We start from the raw sequence: 21,282 nt of genomic DNA, 5'->3' as shown, positions 1-21,282 counted from the left end.
GGAAGGAGAGACACACTGGTATTCTAAATGTGCTTTTTGCTTCTAAACTGGCACCAGCGTGATCTCATACTTCAAACTCAAAACACTTCCTACAGAGTAAAGACAATTGGATCTTTTTGATGTGGTCCTTAATCCTAGATAGGCAACCACCTGAAAGAAGTTTATTGCTGTTCTGCAAGTTTGCCTGCTGGCAAAAAATGCGTTTTCTCATTACAATATTTCTTTGAGTCACTACTACATTTGTGAGAATTTGGTATGTTATCTAAAGCCCACCAAAGAGGGTTTTTTTTCATATTCACCTCAGCTGTTGACTTAGGACATTTCTGTACTGGATGCTGATGCAGTTATTCACTTGGATAACATCTGTGCCACAGGACCTGAAAACATTCTGCTCTGTCCTGAGAAGTGCTTCAGTGCTGCTACTTACAGCACCTGAGTGCTCTGTGCATGTATTTGTGCACCCTGGCTGCAATCTGTAATGGCTTTAGCATTGCCCTGTATCAACTGTCCCCTTTCTAGTCCAGCTCTTTAAATTAGGCTTAAGGATCTCTCTGCAGAGCTGCACAGCTGTACCTCTAGTGTGAGCCTGTTTGGAACTGGGGTTAAAGTTGTTGTCTGTTACAGCGACCCTTTGACAGCACACTCAAATCGGAAGGAAATAGGCTAGCGACGTTTCTTAACTATGTAAGTACCTCTTTGTCTGCTGTCTGTGAGCTTGAAGTTTGCAGTTATTCTCATTTAATTTTATAGAAAGATGAGCCAGATGCTTTCAAGCGGTTAGGGACTGGAAATCGTGTGGCCACTTTTTTAAACTATGTAAGTATGATGATCCTTTCTGCATTGAGTGTAACTTTAGCAGCATCTTGTTTACAGCTTGTGCCATTGGTTATTTGTAGAGTTTCCCCGGCATCTGGAAGTAGGGATTTCATTATTCTTGCAGCATCGGGTGCTGTCCCGTTTGAGTTGAATTCTGGTGGTGTTTAACCTCAAAGCAGAAAATTTGAATATAGGGCCCAGCTTTTCCTTTTGGCCACTCTACTATGAAATCTTCCACTTCATTGGATCCTTGTTGGTGGGAGAGGAGAATTTGGCTTGTTTCAAAAAGGCAAGTGTGGGGGGTGTTCCTCATGTGGTATGCTGGTTGAGAACTTGACTATCAGCCATTTACTGTGACAGAGTCACGTTCTTCCACTGCTGTTTGACAGCACTTGATGCTGTGGTCTGTAAACCTCCATTTTAGCTGTTTGTCGAAGCTGGAGTTACTCTGGCATAGCTGTAGCTTCAACAAATGGAGGAGACGTAGCCAGTAAACTCAGTGCAACTGGGTTGCAAAAGCAGAACTGAGGAGTTTTAGTTGCATGTATTTTACAGCCTGGAGACCATGTACACTGGAGTCATAAACATAACTGCCACTGGTACCAGTGGCCTTATGTTTTCACAGTGGTCTTCTGACAGTATTTTATCTGTCAACCTATACTTCCTATATCAGTAACTAGGATCACCTAATCTGCTGTGTCTAACTTTTCAGTGATACAACTTCAAATTTAAAAGATACGACTTCAAATTTAAAATTCTATGATGAAATATCCATGGCAGAGCTGGTATTTTGAGTTTGAAATGCAGCTCAAAACAGAACCAGAAGTACTTTCAACTTGGTATGACAGAGGAGGAAAGAATCTCTGAAACAAGATTCAGAGTAAGATGAATAGCTGTGAAACTGTCTGCTGAGAAGAGGCTTCAATTTGAAATTACCTATATTTTGGTTCCTTCTCAGACTTTTGGATAAGCCTTGATTTAGAGTGAATGCTATGCACCTTATTCTCTGCCAGGTGTACATGGTCAAAGGTGACTTACCCTTGTATGTCCCATGTAGAACATATCATACATGTACCTACACCCTTACTAAAAAGTTGTTGTGCTGCTGAGTTGTAGGTATTAACTTGCAAAGTTGCATGTACATGCTTTCTAGTTGGAAGGGGCAAAAACCTGTGCACCTGTGGCATCTTATGCCCTTTTATTGTAGGTACCAAGCAGGAGGACACCAGAGTGGTAATAACATCTGCTTTAAACAGAAATCCAAGTTACAACAGAGAATGAGGGGATGTGGGGACTGTATTAATATTTCTGCTGTTTAAATTTGGTGGGAGCTGGATCTGACTCACTTGTTTCTTTTAATTAGAATCCAATCAAAAAACTCACTGAAATCAGTGGAAAGACTTTATTTAATGGGAGTGTTTCCAAGAACTTTGCTGGGTTTTTAATCAAGTCTAGAATTTAGAGTGAATCCATCATTACTGATGAACTCCATAGGGTTAAATTCATTTTAGTGTAGAAGGACAAAGTGTAAAGATATATGCTTTACTTCAGAGTTGCATAGCTGTATGCATTAAAGCTTGAGATGTGGTGTAGCATCACTAGTGAGCAGCATAGAAACAGTGCAGAAAGTGAGGTTTTCTAATAGTTTGTCTCATTTTTGAAGTGGTTGACCAAGATGCATAAACTAAATTGAAAATCAGTTCCAAAGACATGGTTTCAATTTATGAGGAAACATGTGGTTTAACAGACACTTTTTTCCTGATTGAATCATAAACTGGAATGAAATTCTTGAAACTGACTTACTCTGAAGTCCTCTCCCTTATTATAGAGTACAAGATTATTAACACCGCAGGTACAAAACTTCTTATGGCTAATTGTCTGTGCAATGGATTATATATAATCTAGATGAAGTGCTGAACAAAAGCCTTCAGCTGAAATTAAAGCCTTCAAGAGCAGGAATTGTTACTCTTGCAGTTCGTGCTAGTTGAAGTGCGTCCTTTCCTCATCAGTGCCTCACATAAAGGTGCAAGTAGAAATCTCTCCCTGTTAAGGCTTGAGGCACTTCAGGATGTGGGGCTGCATGTGCAAAAAGTGTTGTAAAGTCTGTGGACTTTGTTTTCTCAGATGAGCGATGTAGAAGCTGGAGGAGCTACAGTTTTCCCAGATTTTGGGGCAGCAATATGGCCCAAGAAGGTAAAGTCTGTTTTGCTTGATTTCTCCTCTCTTCCTGTTTGTCTCTTCCTTAGCACAGTCCTGCATCCATGTAAAAGTTGGCTAATGTGATAAAGTGCTGTTGTGGCACCTTGATCAACAGGCTGCTGTGTATCAAGGCAGCTGTAGCTAATTTGGCAGACTGCAGGGCTGTGTCCTTTGCTTTACTATGTGTAATGTGAACAGCTTTTGTGTGGAGCTGTTACCCTATTTCCCTGAAAATAAGACAGTCTTGTATTTTTTCTTCAAAACCTATTACTTTTTCCATGAATAGCTGCCTGGACTCTATTTAGTGGGGCCTGTGTTATTAAATGTATTCATCAACGATTTGGACGAGGGAATAGTGTACTGTAACCTGAATGTTAGTGTACTGTAACCTGAATAGTTATACTGACTAGGTTCTGACTAATCTATGTCTGATTTCACATTTCAGGGAACAGCAGTGTTTTGGTACAATCTTTTCAGAAGTGGCGAGGGTGATTATAGAACGAGGCATGCAGCTTGTCCAGTACTAGTAGGGTGTAAATGGGGTAAGTAATACCCCTTTAGGAATGAAACCTGAAGAAAGGTTCATGTATATGCAAAGCTGTTGATATCCTGAACTCTTACAATAGCTTTTAATAACCTGGGTGTTGCCATTTTAACTACTGAGTCATTTGGCCATAATGAAAACTCCCACCATCAATATCATGTAGCATTAAGCAGCTACAAGGTTCATCTGTAGCTTTTCTAGTGAGTTTATTCTGTGTCAATGACAACACAAAGCATGTAAGAATCTCACTGGGCTTGTGTAATGTGCCAACATCAGCATGACTTGAATTATCACTTGACTAAAACCGGGTCTGTTCCTACAAAGATTTGTGAATGGTTTTAAGTGCAAAAGGAGGAGAGCTTATTGTGAGGTAAATGTGAATAGACACTGGGAATTTCTGATAACTGTTGAAAGCTTCTCAAGCTTTGTCATCCATTCAAGTACTCACCTTCCTCAGCCTCCAAGGTTGGGAGTGTCAGAGCATCCTGATCTGTAAATGATGCCACATGCAGAACATACTGCTCTGTTACTGTTGGCCCCAGAACTGTGCAATTAGGAAGATCCTTTCTTCCCCAGCCCTTTTGCATTTTCCTGCGTCTTTCCCATTGGGTGGGCAGAGAAGTATGAGCAGGGATCCTCGGGCTGAGGGATGAGATTTTATTTGAAGTAACCATCTGCGCTGCGGTGATACATTTGTGGTGATTACATGGTGGTAATTTATTTCGCATTTCTGTTCCACAGTTTCAAACAAATGGTTTCATGAAAGAGGAAATGAATTCTTAAGACCATGTGGGAGAACAGAGGTTGACTGAAACCCAACCTGCTACAGGCCTTTGCTTCTCTGTCTCCTTTTCTACTGTTGGTTGTTCCAGTTCATTTCTAAGAAATGATCCATCTTTTTCTCCAAGAGTCCTGGCACTTTACCAAAAAGAAAAACAAAATATGTAACACCTGTGAAAGAAAGTAAATGGCATCGTACACGTGTGTTTTGGTTGCTGTTATTTCCGTGTTCATGTTCCCCCTGCCTTCCACCCTCCCAACGTTCTCTGTACCAGTGGTGCGAACAGCGCTGTGGGTGATTTGATATGTTTGATGCCTGGTCTTGTGCCTTTTGTACCTCAGAAGATTTAGATGTTAAATATTTCTTTGAACCAAAGCTTTTTTTAAAGTTTTGTGTACATGTTGATTTTATTGTATTTCTAGGGATCACATGTTTTGAAACAAAAATAAATGTTCTTTCCATAAAGTGATTCTCTTTGTGTCCTTTATAGGTGTATCAACGCTTGGTTTTAGGGAGCAGTGGGCCTTTATGTTTCCCTCTATTGAGGGCATTTCACTTTGTTCTTTTTCTATACAAAATACATCATGGTTTTGGATGGTGATTTATTTAAAGCTCTAGCACATGATACAGAACTGTTGCACCTTCTACTGAAGCTGGAAAGGTTTGATTAGTGTATTGAAATTATAACATATCCTAGGAGTGGGCAGGCTGCACACTTCAGGCCAATGGCAACTGTGATCTCAGTATTATTACACTTTCTCTGTGATGTTAACTTATCTCTTGTGGGGTACTATATATTTTTGATGCAAGCAATTACAAAATTTGAACACTTTCAAGACTCAACAGTCTCGACAATTCTTCCTTCTAAAAGTATATATGAAACTGGCTTGAGAAAGTGAAAGAAATCTCCATTACACTGACACATCCAGTTGCTGTCATGTTTGTCGTGTGACAAATATTGGTTTCCTCTCTACTTCATCTCCCTGTGCTGTGCAAGGATGGAACAAAGTGGTGCCTAAAACCACTGTCAGGCAGGTTTAGGAGTGATGAGCGTGGCATCTTCCTTGGAAAGACAAGTGGAACAGACAGGTTTTTCTTTTTGGATGTAATGGATGTCATCAATTTATTGTATTAGTAATAAAGCAATAGATGTTCTTGTACCCTGGAATTTTACATGTGAGGAATTAATGAACTTAATGGTGATTGTTTTATTCAGTCATTCAGATGCCGCATGTAAGTACATGTATTCACTAAAGTTTTTGTTTTTTCTGTTAAACATACACAGCTGGTTGAAGAGAGAGGTCTTGGATTGCCCCAGAGACTTGTTGAGCTGCAGTTGTTAGTGATACTGAAATGAGGGGAGCATCTAGTCTTGTAAATGAGCTTTGTGTGAACAGTTATAGCAGGTAGCTATAGGATTTGCAAGATTTTTTTCCTAAAAGCTTTAATGACCTGGCACAGCACAGCTCGATAGCTCCTCTCTAATCTCTCACAGTGCTCCTTCTCTTGCCATGAATGTTGTGGTTGTTGGCTGGCTGCTCAGAATATTTCATTGTTGACCTCTAGTTTTCTTAGTAAAATCTCTCAGCACAACATAAACTTAGGGAAGGAGTTTTGCTTTATAACAAAGCATTCAGCATGAGGCAGCCTCACAGATGGGAAGAACAACTGGTAATGAGCCAAACCCACAGTCTCTGTAAGACTTTGGATTTCAGGGGGAGGAAGAAGAATCTACTTAGACTTTCTATCAACGTGGTATGTTGACAGATAAAGTTCATGTCAGGACTCTGGCCAAAAATCTGCACGTCCCACTCCTGAAATAACATAGTTGGCTGGGAAATAAGTGTTAACTGTATTATATCATACTGAACTTCTAAAGATAATTTTACCTGCTTATTTTTTTCTGGGGAAAAAACCTTATCTTATTTTCTGAGTTGTCTTCCACCTTCCTTCAGTCTGTCCCTGGAGTAGGATGTGATGAGTGGGTGCAGAACTGCTCGAATGCTCAGCTGCTTTTTGTGCTGCATGCAGGGTTTGATTGCTGCTAATCTGATCTGAAGAATAATAGCTATTTTAGAGAAGAGCACATATGTGACTCCAGGGCATTCAGTTACCTGCCAGGCAGGTTTGTGTAATCTGGCAGATTTTATTCCCTATTCTGTCTCCTATCATTCTAGAAGATGAACAGAATATATCCATTAGCCTAAAATTTTAGACCTAAAAGAGAGAAGATTCATATGCTGGAACAAATAACCCTCCATCTGGACACAGTGAGCTTCTGCTAGTGAATCACTTCTACAGTAGGTACTTAAGTCTTGGTTGGACTGAAATGTACTGCTGAGTTGTCTTTATTTCACAGGGTTTAAATACTTAGTACAGGTATTTATACACACTGCAAAGGCTTGCTGTGAACAAGTGGCTGCCAGACACTTTGAAGTGCTTTGGGACCTTCCAGAGAGACCCTGGGGTCACATCTGTTGGAGTCAGCTTGCTGCTGAGGCCGTACAGCTCTGCTCTGCCTAACAGCCACTGATGAAAGCAGGCACTCTCTGAACTCTCATGGAAAGTTGGGCTCTTATCGTGGCTTCTGTAGTCATAAGGAGAACCACCACCCCCAGGCCATGCCAGTAATCCACATCCACTCTGAGTGTGTGGTTTCCTGACCCCTGGCCCTAATGCTGCTGTGTGGACACACGCTGTGTCACTGAGCAATTAGGCAGCTCTCCAACTGGGTTAGGAAATCACCTAAAACATCAATCTTCAGCTGCACAGACTCAGTGAAGTACTTACCATCTTTTTGTCTGCATTAGAAGTTACTTATCTTTCCTGTTACAGCGGAAAACATGTGAAAATCATCTGTCTCATCATGTTGGAGGGGAAAACTGGCATCCAAACTAAGGTGTGTAGTGTGAGTGGAGAAATGGCTGTGCTGGACAAGGAAAGCCATACAAGCTGTGGCAGAGAGCAACTGGGGTGTTCTGCTGGGAAGGAACTGTGTTTTTATTATACATACAGGTTGTGTACATCAGCTGAGCTGTAAAATCCCTAATGTGGGAAGAGGAAGGGACTTTTTTCAGTGATTTGATATGAGGAGGGGGAGGGAATGTGTAAAAGGCAGCTGAGGGTACAGCTGTCCCCCAGGCCCCTTCGTTCTGCTCCCCCTGTAACCAGGGATGGTGCTGGAACACCATTCACCATCACATGCACTCCTTTGGCCAGGCAAGAGGAACCCCTGTCAGGGACACTGGAAAGGTCCAGAACCTGACCCCTGTGAGGTCCAGGTGATGTGAATTTAAAGAGACCCATTGCATGTGTTTAGTCTTAAAACTCTCTCTCATCCTGCAGGTAAAAGCCTACCCTGACTCTGTTTATTTAACCAGAGGTCAGCGCTTGTCCTCTGTAGTGATTCAGATAATCCCCTCATGTGGCTTCTGCCTCAGTGCTGCCTTTTGGGGATGGTTGTCTTGTGTTCCTCTGAGGCTGAGGTGAGCCAGAAGAGGAGAATAGTTCCAGTTAAGTGCTTCCAGACCCATGCAGCCCTGGGACCCTTTATGTTTGATCTGATTCCAGCTTCTCTGACTCCTGTCTTGGCCTCCCTTCTCTCTCTCGCCTACAGCATCACCTTAACTCTTGCGAGGCATTTGCATCGATGTGCCAGCAGCGCGGGGTTAGAGGTGGGTACCTCATCCTCCATGTATTTTGTCAGGATTTTCTGGGTTCTTTCATGGGACATGGTGCCCAGAATCTAGGAGGGGTCATCTCTTTGACCACAGACTTGCATGTGGTTTCTCCTGCAATGCTTCACCTGCAAAGCAGGGTCTGGGTTGAAAGATGCCCTTTTAGCATTGTACTCTGGTCTAGGGGTGGGAGCCCTGCAGCATCTGAAGACTGATGGTGATGTAAAATTATACAGGAGTGAGCTGAGCAAACAGAAAGCCCCTTGTGTCGTTGTTGATCTCTCAGGGCTTTGCGGCACTTTATCATTCCTTGTAGCTGCAGAGGATATTGCTGGCGGTGTCTGTATCTGCAGAGATGGTGGGAGATTGGGCATATCATGTTGCACATCCAAATTAACAAAGAACAGACCTGATGGGATCTGATGAACTTTGAGTCTCCTCTGCTTGGCTGGGCTGGAGTGACTCACCCAGCCATGGTCTCCGGAGGTTCAGCAATCCTCTTCCCACCTCCATTTGTAGACCAGGACAGAAGAGTCTCCAAGTGATTCACCACCTGGAAGAGGAGCTGGAGTAGTGGCTGATGCTGATACTTACCCTGCCTTCTGCAGAAGATGAGTTGGGCTCGTGGGACTGCTTGCTCCTTTGGCTGTGGAGAAGTATGTGGTTTTGTTGGAGCGTGCTCAGCTGATGAGCATCACCCACCTGTGTCCATGCAGCATTGCTGAGCTCTGCATAGTATGTGCCCACGGCTGCTGCCCCTCGGGCACACTGGCAGCGAGATCTCTCCCAGGACCTCCTGCAATATAGTGTTTTTGCTTGGCTCTGCATTGATTTCTTCCGCTTTGATCTTCTTGAATGAGGAGGACCAAATGAAACATTTCTGACTCAGTGTGGTATATGAATTTGTAAGCTCCAATACCACATGTGGCCTTAGGCTCTCACATCTTAAAAAGTGTGAATTTATTCAGGCTCTCTGGTCTCACACATGTATTTTGGTGGGAGAAATACTGCAAAATGTAAAACACACCTGTGTCTGTGGGAGGGGATGGGGGTGCTGGCTGTGGTTGTCCACTTGTCCCCAGCCAGTGGCAGCTCTGCACTTGCTGTGTGTGCCTGTGGGATGTCACCCTGTTAGTAATCAAGTCTGACTCATGCTTGTGTCCTCCTTTACCATGCAAAGGTTCCATCTGCTTTCAGCATGGCTTTCCCCTGTTCCTCCAGCAGCTGGGAGCATGTGCTCTTTCTCTGGACAAGCTGGTGGGGGTTGGATCCCACCGTCTCTGCAGCTCTGTCTCTCACATGTGCTCTGTGTTAGGAGGCTGGGAGCCATTTTGCATTAACAGACAGAGCAGCTGAGGTCATCAAGCTCTTATTCGTGTAATTTTACCCTTGCCAAAATAAATGATGGAGATCTTTTAATGAGCCCATGGGCCCAGCTGAGGCTTAGCTTGCTGACCAACCTCCTGCTCTTGCAAAAATCCACATGATCCCACACACAGCTGGAACCTGTTAATGCCCCTGTGGTGGGGAGACTTTGCACAGGGTGGGGGGATGAGTGTCTGCTGGGTGCTCCTGGCTCAGAGCAGCACCTCAGTGATAGTGCTGGGTCAGCAGGAGCTGCTGAAGGGCACTAGTGAGTCCAGGGGCTGGTGCTGGGTATGAGGACACAGACGTCAAGGGAACGGGGTGCAGCTGGGCAGAGCAAGTATGTTGACAGGAGCAGTGTCACAGCTGGAACCTCTTAAGGACCATCACAGTTTGTGTTTTGGCCAAAGGTGCAGGTGGTGCATTAGAAGTACGACCAGCAGGTCGAGGGAGGTTATGTTCCCCCTCTACTCTGCCCTAGTAAGGTTGCATCTGGAGTTCTGTGTCTGGTTCCTGGCTCCCCAGTTCAAGAAGGACAAGGAATTACTGGAGAGAGCCCAGTGGAGAGCTACAAAGACAATCAGGGGTCTGGAGCATCTTTCTTATGAGGAAAGGCTGAGAGAGCTGGGTCTGTGCAGCCTGGAGAAGAGAAGCTGAGAGGGGATGTCATCAATGAAATAAATATCTCAAGGGTGGGTGTCAAGAGGATGGACCAGACTCCGTTCAGTGGTGCCCAACAACAGGATGAGGGGCAATGGGCACAGACTGAAATACAGGAGGTTCCATAGGAATATGAGAAGAAACTTCTTTACTTTGAGGGTGACAGAGCCTGGAACAGGCTGCCCAGAGAGGTTGTGGAGTCTGCTCTGGAGACATTCAAACCCACCTGGATGTGATCCTGTGAAACTTGCTCAGGGTGACCTGCCTTAGCAGGAGATTGGACTCAGATGATCTCCAGAGGTCCCTTCCAACCCCAGCCAGCGTGTGATTCTGTGGTGTTGGCCACTCCGGGGGCTGAGGGATGCTGAGTCCCGTGGGTCGGGCTGCCCCATCCCAGGCCACCTGCTCTCCCAGAACTGCCTCAGACATGGTCCAGCTGCTTTTCCACGGTTTGAAAAAGCACCTGAAGGAGCAAGGCTGCCAGAGGAGACGGGCTGCAGGATCTTCTGTGTGCAAGTACATCACCAGGGGCTGAGAGGAGGTGAAAAAGCTGGGGGGGCTGTGTGGTGGGTGCTTTCCTGGGGTGTCCTGCTGCACAAGGGGGCTGCCAGGGCCCCTGCGCTTCCCCAGCAGGGCCATCATCTTTTGCATCCAAGGAGAATGGGTGAAAATCTGCATTTTACTCTCATTTGGGGTGACATTATGGACACTAAATAAGCAATCGAGGGCATCAGTGGGGTATGGGCACCTGTTGGCTTTGTCTGAAAAAAATGGACAAGAACTTTGATGAGAATTGCTCCCGTGAATGAGGAGAGGCTGAGAAAGCATGGCACAACCTTTTCTTATTTGACCTGATCTTTTAACAACGATGAGAAGGAGTTTCTGTTTAATTGAGTCTTTTCACCTTGTAATGAAATATTTGTCTCTCTGTGGAAAACTTTTTATATTTGAAAGGCCAGATCTACCTACTTAACATAGTTTTACTATAATTTGCACCCAGAGGAGAGCTTTACTTTGATTTCGTGGGCACTGGGAGGATACAGTGGACCTCAGGGACATTGCATGTGCAGAGAAGAGTGGTTACGACAGTATGGTCTGATGTGATTTTGTGCACTGTTGCTGTGTGGAAACATCCTACTATGTCGCATTCAAGCTAGAAAGAGTTTGTGCATCACATAGATCATTTAAAATAAACAATTTCTGCATTAACCTGTTGCATAGAAATTCAGATTGCTCGATGACTCAAAATTGTAACTGAGTAAGACTCAAGTATCTGAATTGTTACATGGTCCCATCTTTGAATATTCCTTCCCAGAAGAGCTCACTTGTGTTCATGTAGCCCATGATAGAAAAACAGCCCCCCCACCCCCCGCCAGCACTTTGAGTCAGAAGATTTGCACAGGCTCTATCACTGTGGTTTTTCGTATCTGTGTTTTGTTCTGAGCAAAAGATAACTTGGATTTTCTAGATAACTAGTATGGGTTTACTCATGGGAAAGAGGAAATGGCAAGCTGTAGGTGGTTTTGAAGTGGTACACAAGAAACTTTTACACGACTTTGGGTGTGTTTAGAGGTGGAGAACAGCAGCCAAAGGCCTCCTCGGTGAGCAGAGCCGTGTGTCACATCACCGGCTGGGATAACAGCAGCAGTGACATGCATGTGGTCCCCGAGCTGCTGGGGACTCACCAGGCAGCCCTCAGCTGGCACTTCCCAGGGACGGAGCCGGTGCCAGTGGGTGATTTTACATGAGTTTGGAGTAATAATTCCATCTGGGTTAGTTCTGATTTCACCCTGATGGCCACAAGCAGCGAAACCAAAGGCTGTGGTAGTGTGCTGGTCCCCAGCTGTGTCTGACAAGCGATGGGTGCAGTGGAGGCAGCAGTGTCCTGGGTGGTCACCAGGACAGTCAATGCTGCATTAACCACTGCTGTGCCACTGCTCGCAGGGAGACTCGAGGAATGCAAGAGCAGCATTAACTGACAATGTTAGGATGCTGCTTCTGGGAGGTGGATTTCTGCTTCGTGTGGCTAGATCTTACTGTTCATTTGTTTGTTTTCTTTGTTTGGTTGGGTTTTTTGTCATTGTTTTATTTGTTTTTACAAGTAAGATGAGTAAAAAACGCTCATAGCTGAATACCTGTTATACTTTTCAAAAGCAAGCGAAAGTGTCAGGGAAAATCATCCCTGTGAGGACCAGACCTTTGTTTCTGCAATAGTTCGGTTAGGAGAATAACTCAGGACAGCCTCACCTGACTCTCCTCTCCTTGTTGCCTGTACTGGTTGTGTTGTCTGCTCTCATGCTCTGAGCTACTATGACCGATGATGTTCCTAGCGTTTTATGAGCCTTTTGCAAAGTAGGGGGAGAAAAAACCTTTAACACTGATCCTGCAAATAAAAACAAGAAATCCAGGGCTCGCCCTCAGTATTTGCATTCTTGGTTGGAACACAGAAGGGGAGAGCTGCACAATGCAGCCTTGGCAAACAGAGGGGGTGTTTGGGGTATTTTCATGCCAAGCTTACCCAAAATACACAGCCAGGCCATTCAGGTGGAATGGTGCTGGCTTTTGGAGCGCACCAGCATCAGGAATCAAACTCTCTCCAGCTCTCACCAGATGCTCCCTGAAACACTGGGACACAAGCCCACACCAGTGCCTTCAGCAGTGGGTTGTCCCTTGTTGAGAATCTCTTGTCATTTTTACTCCTTACCCTGCAAGTCCTTGTGAACCTGCTAAACAGGCTGATTTGCATAGGTGTTTGATCAAGTTTTGTCTTTGTTGGTCAATAAAAGAATTGAAGAGCACTTAGGAGGAAATGATTTAATGATTTAAAGCCATTTTTAGCTCATAGCTGGGAAACCACAAACTCGAACCTTCATACAGATCAGAAGCTGCTCACTAACCTTCTTGCAATTGATACCTCTTTTTTTACGCTTGGCATTCAGTTCCTGCCGAGGCACTGCTCTGGCTGTAGTTGCACTTTCATGTGTTTCAGAAAGAGCAGGTCCAAGCTCAGAAAGTCAGAAAAGTGTCTTGTACCCAGCTGAGAGGTTGGATTTTAAAAACCCCAGCCTGTTGAACCTTGCTGCCTGGAGCAGGGCTGGTGGTCCCAGGGGTGCTCCTCTCCCCCAGCTCTGCAGGTGATTTTAATACAGGGGCTGGACCCCCTCCAGCACTCATGCTGGGCATGGGAGGATGCACATGTCCCATCGGATTTGCCGTCGTCTTTTGCCTCTGTCTTGGTTATGGAGGAGTCTGGGCAATGAGTCCTGGAGCCAGCATGAGTCAAGACACAGATTCAAGGCTGAGGTGGGGGCAGAGAGCTCCTGACAGGGCTTGTACCTATTGCCTTTGTAGCATCCTCATCACAGGAGGTGTCAGCATTGCCATTGCTCCCTCCTGCATCACAGATTTGTGACCCATCTACAGCAGCTGGGACTTCCTGGGGCCTCTCAGCAGCTTCTAGCGGAGCAGAAAATTCCCAGCTCTTGCTGGAGTCAACACCACAGGATGGGCTCAATCTGACCCTTCCTTGCTACACAGAAGCTGTAGGAACCCTCTGTTTAGATCAGAAATGACAGTGGCAGGCTGGGGTAAACAAATGCATAAAGTTTCTACCTAATCTGTGCATAAATCATTTTCTCCATTTCCATGGCTATTCAGTGACAGCTGTCCGGTTTTTACTGAGCTCACACAAAATTTACCGCAAGAGCTTAAAACAGATAAACTGGGTGAGTAAGCTTTTTGTTTCTAAGAACTATCGCCTAAAGGCAGCTCAACAGAAAATCTTGTTGTTCAAAGCAACCACCAATAAGCACTAAGTGTTCTCCAAGAAACGTCCCAGCGAGGCTTTTGGTCTTGATATACAGATATAGGCAACCGCATCTCTCACCTGTATCAGCTAAAGGTGGGAAAACTTGGTGATTCTCAGTATCAGGATCTGTGTGTGCAGACACAAGAGTGCAAACAGAGTAATTTGGGTGTCAGATAAATCCTGTGCCCCGGCACCAAGCCCGGAGGGGCTGAGCAGCTTCACCACAGGCTTTGGAAGTAATTAGAGGCTCAGTCCTCTAAATAACCCTGGGTTACCCCAGCAGCACTGTGCTCATACACTTCTTTTCTAAATATTTGCCAATCAAATCCCTCATGTATCTTAGATCACACAGATGGCCATGAAATCTTTCTGTTCAAAATAAGGATTTACCTAACCATGCTAGTGTCATAAGAAAAACTTCCTGGGCTGTTAATACATAAGTAACAGCCCCTGCCAGCTGAACACTTGACCCATCCATTTTCTGTATGTAAAGTCACAATGGGTTTGAGGTTTGGGTTTAATTCTTTGGGAAATTATTTAGAGCCAGCACTGTCAGACCTTCCCCTCGCCCAGGCTTGAACATGGACAGCTCTGAAGCGACCCTTGCATACATGGGATTGCCCCTGCTCGAGGCCATCTGTAAGGACAAGTGCCACACACCCCAGCTCAGGCTGCCATGTGAACACAAGCACCGCTCAAAAGCTTTGCAGGGAGTGGGGAGGCTGATCACATCCAGCTGGGCAAGCTGTTGGCTGCAGATTGCAGCTCAAATAGTGTGAGAAAGAGCATTCAGTGCTTGGGAGGGGAGAATTCATAGAATCGTTCTGCTGGAAGGAACCTGGAATGATCATCTAGTCCAACTATCTGACTACATCAGTGCTGGATTGTTTCCTAGAAACCATCTTTCTTTTATTTAAAATACTCTTATTTAGAATTTAAAACATCTTTAAAATATACCAAGTGTTAATAAAACCAAATTCTTTGTTAAGAAAATGTGACTTCTTACCCATGACTGATGCTCCTCCCTTGACTGCCTGTGAGGAGTCAGCACTGTACTCACAATGGGGAGTAGCAGGTCAATGTGCCCTGATGTCCTCAAGCTCTGGCCGGGGCAAAAGGACAAAGTGACAGTTGTGACTTGCACAACAGCAAAAAACATTTTTTCATAGGACCAGCCAAAGCATCAAATAATCATGCTCTGTCTATGCAGTAACTTGATTCAATATCCTTTCGGAGAGGGGCTGGGAAACAGAAGGGGCCTTGTTTCTGTGGCACCATTACCTGTATTAAATAGAAGACACTTTACCCACTTCTAGCAGCCTTTATAACTCACAGTAAGGTTGCCCCGAGCTGAGAAGGCTGTGAGGTGTGATCTGAGTCATCCTGCGGTGGAGGCGCACCTGAAACCTGCCTCGCTCAGCACACCAAAGCAAGGCAGGTCCCAGTCTGATTTTTAACAACATTTTCTCCCCCATCCTGAGAGCATCGCTCACCATGAGCCCTGTCTTGTTTCGGTGCTCTTGGAATACAGGGGTAATGAGGACCTTGCAGCTGCCTTGGCTGTTTAACGCTTCAGACAAAACTAAATGTTTAGGAGGTGAGGTGGCCCCGTTCAGCCGGGGCAAAGGGACAGTGGATGGCGGAGGAGCTTTCCGTAGGGCTGGCCAAGGCCCTGGCAGAGGAAACTTTCTGCTCCTCTGCAAGTACTTAGTCCCGTCCTTTCCCAGCAGCTGCGCTTCTGCTGTTTGCTGCAGCCCTGCAGCTGAATTTCTAAGCCTGGCTGGGATTTACGTGTAGAAATTGATACTAAAATTCCATTAAATTGGGTGGAAATTAAAATGGAAGTTTACTATTGAGAGCTATGTTTTGTTAGTATAAAAGAGGTCTGTGCCAGATGTGAAGCAGTGCCTGTAGAAACTACTTGGAACCAGCTACAACCCTTGTTAAAACTGTGTCTCATAGTAGTGATGTTTGATGGTGGAGCAGCTGTTGTTTCTGTGTCAGTCATGGGCAAAGCTTTCCACAGGATGTGCATTGCTTGTAGACGTGTGACTACCAAGTACACTGAGTTATTGAATTGATCAACTATGATTTAAACTGCCTAACAAATAAATAACGCTGGCCCTAGTGCTAATGGTTAGTAGCTATCATTGCATTTTAATGCATTTTAACTCAGGTAAAGATATGTTGTTGGAAGTGGAAAGCCGCAGAAGAGCTGCCATGTTAAGGATGCATTCTGCAGAACCGAGAAGCTCAGTGAGTAACAACAGGATAAAGGATGTTTCTGATGATTGATTTGAATCCTGGTGAGAATTGCAGATCTCAAAAATCGTTTGAACTTCTGGAAATTGTATCACGCTTTCTGCTAGACTGCCGCTCTGCAGACCTGATGCTACACAACAGACCCCTGCTCTGCATTAGGAAAAGGACCAGGCAGGCATTGCAGGTCACGGTGATGTGGTTTGGGAAGGTGGTGGAAGGCGGGACCCATCACTGGGATGCAAGATTCCTTACCCAGGTTTATCCATCCCTAAAACTCTTGGGCAGCACTGCATTCATCTCAGAAACTGAAGATCATCTTAATTTCATTTTATGCCTCTTTTTTTTTCTGGGCATGAAGAGTGTCTGGGGCAGCGCGATGACCGCTGCCTGTGTTTGTGGCTCCTGCTGCTCCTCCACCGCAGCCTTATCTCGTGTGTCTATCAGTGAGAGCTCTCATTCACTGTATCACACCTCTTTTTATTTTCTAGCTAATAAGCTATAACTTCTCAAAAGCTAAAATACTTTTAAGAGCCCTCTCATCACAGGCTGTGTTTTTCAGTGAATGATCACAAGTGACTCTGTTGTGTGTAGCATCTTGTCAACGAAAACGAAGCGAAAAGGTAAGCAAGCTTATTGCCATGGTATAATTTGGAGATTGGTAGATGCATCTAGTAGCCTTATGGCTCTAGCTGTTGAATTTTTTCACGTTTTATTTGAAATATGCAATTTCTTGAAAGTGATATTTAAACTGAGGAAGACCAACCGTTATTTTGATATGTTTGAAACCGCAAGCAGGTTCTGTGGGAAGAGGGGACGGTGACTTTTCAGGGATGATGTGTCTGGATTTATGGGGAGGGGATGCAAATTAGCTGTGCCCAAAGGTGTTGGTTAGCACTGGGTTGGGTAGGACGGGCCTTGTGCTTATCTGGGAGGGGGATTCCTGGCAGACAGGTCAGAGAGATAACGTGGATGATGCTTTTACAGAAGTTAGAGCTGAGGGGGAGGGAGGCAGGGACAGGAGTTTCCTGGTATTTCTGTTGTATTTGTTTGCTCATGGTACGTGGTTAAAACTCCACTCAGCCAAGGAGCTCCCTGCTGAGTTCTGTCCTGCACCGAAAGTTTAGACTCAGCCATGAGGACAGAACAGGAACATGTAATTGCAAGTAATAACAATTTAAAAGCTTTGCATGCGAAGTGTGTCACTGATAAAATATGTTCCAAGGCATGAGAGCCCAGTACTTATGGAAGTGGTTAGAATGAAGATTGTGCTGTTGCCAAGATCCAGGTTTCTTTTGTTTTTTTTCTATTGCTTTTGAGAATACTCAGAGCATTGTACTTAAAAAGCTTCAAAATCCAAATGAAGATTCAAATAAATTAGAAAACTGGATATAGAGAACTGGGGTTGGTTCAGGATTCAATTGGGTTTCTGAGAAATAAATTCTTTTATACCTTTTACAGAAGGTTACTGTCAGTGGTAACCATACTTCTAGTCTATGGATTGCTGACGGGCTGTTAGCTCAAACCAGTAATTTAATACTTCCCATTTCTTCACTTGACTTTTCGATATGGGATTTTTAAATGATTTTTCTGTTCTGTCCCATAGTTTGTGCTATTATTATTAGATTATACTGCCTTTTAATAAGAATATATTCTTTGTTCACTACAGCTCATGGCATTTGTGACTCAAGGATGTGGCTAACAGCTCTGTGTATCTCCAAAAAAAAAAAAAAGAAAAAGCAAATACCCACAAAAAAGAACAACTTAGAAGCTTAAAACATTACAGCTATGATAAATAGGTTCTGTAACCTCAGTGCCTGTTGTATTGCTTCAATCTTTGATAAAATCGTGGGAAGACATCATTTACATGCTGAAGTTATCTGTGTTTCCTTGAGGTCAAATCCTGTAAACTAGACTTGTGCGAGTCTTCCCTCTAATATAACCAAGAGAAGGAGGGCTTTGACAAGCAATTTCAGATTGCTGGATGGTATCAGCAGGCAGCCTGAATTGTGTCTCTTCCTTTTTCCACAGAAGCATGAAGTGTAACATGCATCAGAGTCTTTGTTTTTAGAAACTTTGGCTAGCTGTGCTGGTTTATCGTGATACATACTCTGATATCTTAAAAGAAACCAGGACACTAGGATGGTACTAATTTTTTTGTTTTTTCCTAAGTTTTGCTTGGTTGTTCCACCCTGTAGCACACGAAGAATAGCTGAGGATGCCTTTGGTCTTGAGGAGTTTGTGGATGGCCTGAGGCTCATAGGGCATGTCCAATTCAGCCCCACCATCAGGAGTGGTGAACCTTGTAAACCTTCCCATTACCCACATGTGGTCCATGCAGTTTAACTGGTGCAAAGTATGAGCAGGCTCAGTGAAAGTCAGTTACCTGATTTTTGGAAGTGGCGTGAGAAAGCTGAAAGTAAAAGAAGATGCAATTGTCCTGCTAATTGCCATGTTTTGTGGCATTCATCCACCAAGTGCTGGAAGTACAGGTTGATTTATAATTTGCACCCAAATTCTGATTAATCTATCAGAACAAATCTGTGCCCCTGTGATGTTTTTTGCATACGATATTCTACTCTTGTTTCAGTTGCTGTTGCTCGTGGGTTGGTGATGCAAGGCACGAGCTGACTGTGGATGGAGAGGGAACCACCGGGTCAATACCCCGATGTCCACAGGCACCTGATGGGTGTGTTGGAGCTGGTGGGGGTGCAATGCTACATCCCGCTCTCCCAGAATCCCAATCCTGTGTGTCCACAGCGTGTTAAATGGGGGGTTAAGAGGATATCACTGTGGCTTCAATTTGAATATCAGAAACTTTTTGCGCATGATCTGGAAATCTCTAGAACGAAGGTGGTAATGAAACAGAACTTGAAACTGTTTGCAAGTAAGCAGTGAGATCACATTTCTCCTTTGCAATTCTGACAAGTGTATTATTAGTTTGCAAGCTGAGGTTAAATTATTGAGTCCTTTATCCATGAGCTTTGTGTAATGAGCTGGGATGTCACTGTTTTCCTTGTCCAGAGCTGTGGAGCTTTTCTGTCCCTTGTAGCCTTGGTGGTCTAAGAGCAAATCCAAGGCCCAGTTTTTAGAAAGAAAGAGTATTTTTCATTACATTAATAATTTGAGAGCATGGAGAAAGAAGACTGGGTAAAGAAACATTGACTATCACAATCTGGAGTTACTTGGGTCATGCCAGCACTGGCAGAGGTGGCCTGGCCCTGCTCGGTGCTGTAAAAGGAAAATGTGTGGGTACAGGAAACATCTATCGGAAATGCTGTACATTGAGAATAAATGAGTTCATAAAGTTGGTGAGGAAAATGCCACTACCTACCTCATTTGAATGGTCAAGGTTTAATTCTGAGTTGGTTTCATTTTCTGTATTTGCTTGATGCAAGGGCTGCAAGTTGATGTATTGAAAAGTAAATATCTACACACAGGTAATGACCTAGAGTTAAGGGTGGGTATAGTAGGAGTAAGAGTAGGTGGTTGGGTTTTTTTTTTCCTCTTTTTATGAACTTAAAAATCCAAGTATGAATCATGCTGGGGATGCCACAGGACTTTCTGATCAAGTCAATGGGATACCACAGTTTCCAAGCTAAGCCCAAGCATCATGTTCAGAATTTTAACACTAAATTGAATTAAATTAAGACAAACACCTTGGAGAAGGTGCTGGTACAGGCTGGGTGCTCAGCAGAAAAACCCAAACATATGTCAGCAAACCTGACCACAGAAGGTAATAAAAAGACATTCTCCATTAAGAACGTCTTAAAATCATGGACTCCTGAAAAATAAATGTCTTTCTGATGATAATGCTATTCTCCTGTCAATGATCCCAGTTCATACACTGACTGGTGTAGTTGTCACTGGGTTTGTGAGATTCTGAGAATACACACCAGCCCTTTAAGGTGTGTTTGAAGAGGCCAGCTCCAGAAGATGTTGTGGTTTGATCTGCGTTTCGTCAGGAGGTTCAACAGGAGCACTTTTGTTCATCTCTAGGGTTTATGAAGCTAAACTTCAATTGCTTTCTGTGGTTATTTTTTTTGCTGGTTGTTTTGGTTGTTTCTTTGGTTTGTTTTTTTTTGTTTTGGTTTTTGGGGTTTTTTTTGTGTTGTGGTTTGTTTTTTGATGTTTTTGTTTGTTTATTTGTTTTAATCTGAACTGTTCTGTGAAATGGCGGAGCTGAGCAGTTGAGAGAGCTGCATCCCCCTGAGTAAAACCCTGTGTAAAATCACACATAAATAACATTAAACAGTGACTTCAAGAATTAAAAACCTTGCAAGATATCCAGTTTAAAAGTGGTTTGTTTTAAGCCTGATGCTTTCCAAAGTCTTCCAGAAGGTGAGGTGAACCTGAGTATATGAGCAAATTCAAGTATTACTCAGCAGCTGCTCCGAGTGGAAGGTTAGTAATTGCATTTACTGTATGTGCTGTGAGTAATTCAAGTACAAGTATTCAGCAAGTTTGTTTCTTTGTGTAGGTTCCATCATTTCATACACAACCACAAAAAGTCATCCTTTGCCTGGTTGTTGGAATGCGGCACTTCAGAACCCTGCAGAAGTTCAGATCATGTTGGCACTTCAGATGATTTAATAAGCTTTGAGCTTTGTCAGTTTATCTTTTAATTCCAGGTTTCAAAGATGACTGTGATGTGGGTGTTTCCAAAGTGCTCATCTTGCATAGGATGCAGAAAGATGCAGACACTAAACTGAGACCTGCACCACCCCCATCTCCATCACTGTCTTAACCTTGTGATGCCTGATGGTTCAGGGCCTTTTGAGCATGCTAGAAAACTACATATGTTTGCCCTGAAACAAGAAAATGTGACAAATTTTTCTCCACCTGACTTATAAGTGCTGTGTCTCTTTCTCCCTCTTACCACCTTTTAGTCAGCTGCAAAAATCTGTTCTGCCGTCCCCCTCTAGGCTGGATATTGGTTGATGATTAAGACATTATGGGACATAGCACAAATGTTCTGGTATATGAATTATAGCTGGTTTTATGTGTGTGATAAATCCTACTTTCATGACAAGTCACTTCCATGTTTGTTAGTGAATTCAAGGCAAGTGCTTGTGGAAAACCTCCAGTCTTAGGTGGGCTTTGAGTACAAGAGTGATGAAGTGTATTCAGCAGCAGCAAAAGTCTAAGCACCAAGATAAAATTTATCTTGCAA

At 43.9% G+C, this 21,282-nt stretch overlaps 1 protein-coding gene across 1 annotated transcript in view; it reads left to right on the top strand.

The window, feature by feature from the left end:
* The window catches only part of P4HA2 (prolyl 4-hydroxylase subunit alpha 2), a 28,176-nt gene extending 23,774 nt beyond the window's left edge, over positions 1 to 4,402 (top strand). Inside the window, exons 12-15 of the mRNA XM_080353509.1 lie at positions 625 to 684; positions 2,941 to 3,009; positions 3,461 to 3,557; positions 4,301 to 4,402. Coding sequence (XP_080209635.1) covers positions 625 to 684; positions 2,941 to 3,009; positions 3,461 to 3,557; positions 4,301 to 4,371 — 297 coding nt within the window. The 3' untranslated portion in view covers positions 4,372 to 4,402. The remainder of the gene's footprint in view (positions 1 to 624; positions 685 to 2,940; positions 3,010 to 3,460; positions 3,558 to 4,300) is intronic.
* Positions 4,403 to 21,282: the final 16,880 nt, after the last annotated feature.

This window comes from Nesoenas mayeri (genome assembly GCF_963082525.1).
Source record: "Nesoenas mayeri genome assembly, chromosome: 14".
Classification (NCBI taxonomy): Eukaryota; Metazoa; Chordata; class Aves; order Columbiformes; family Columbidae; genus Nesoenas; species Nesoenas mayeri.
The sequence above is the reverse complement of the archived record's forward strand: the minus strand, read 5'-3'. Positions and strand labels throughout refer to the sequence as shown.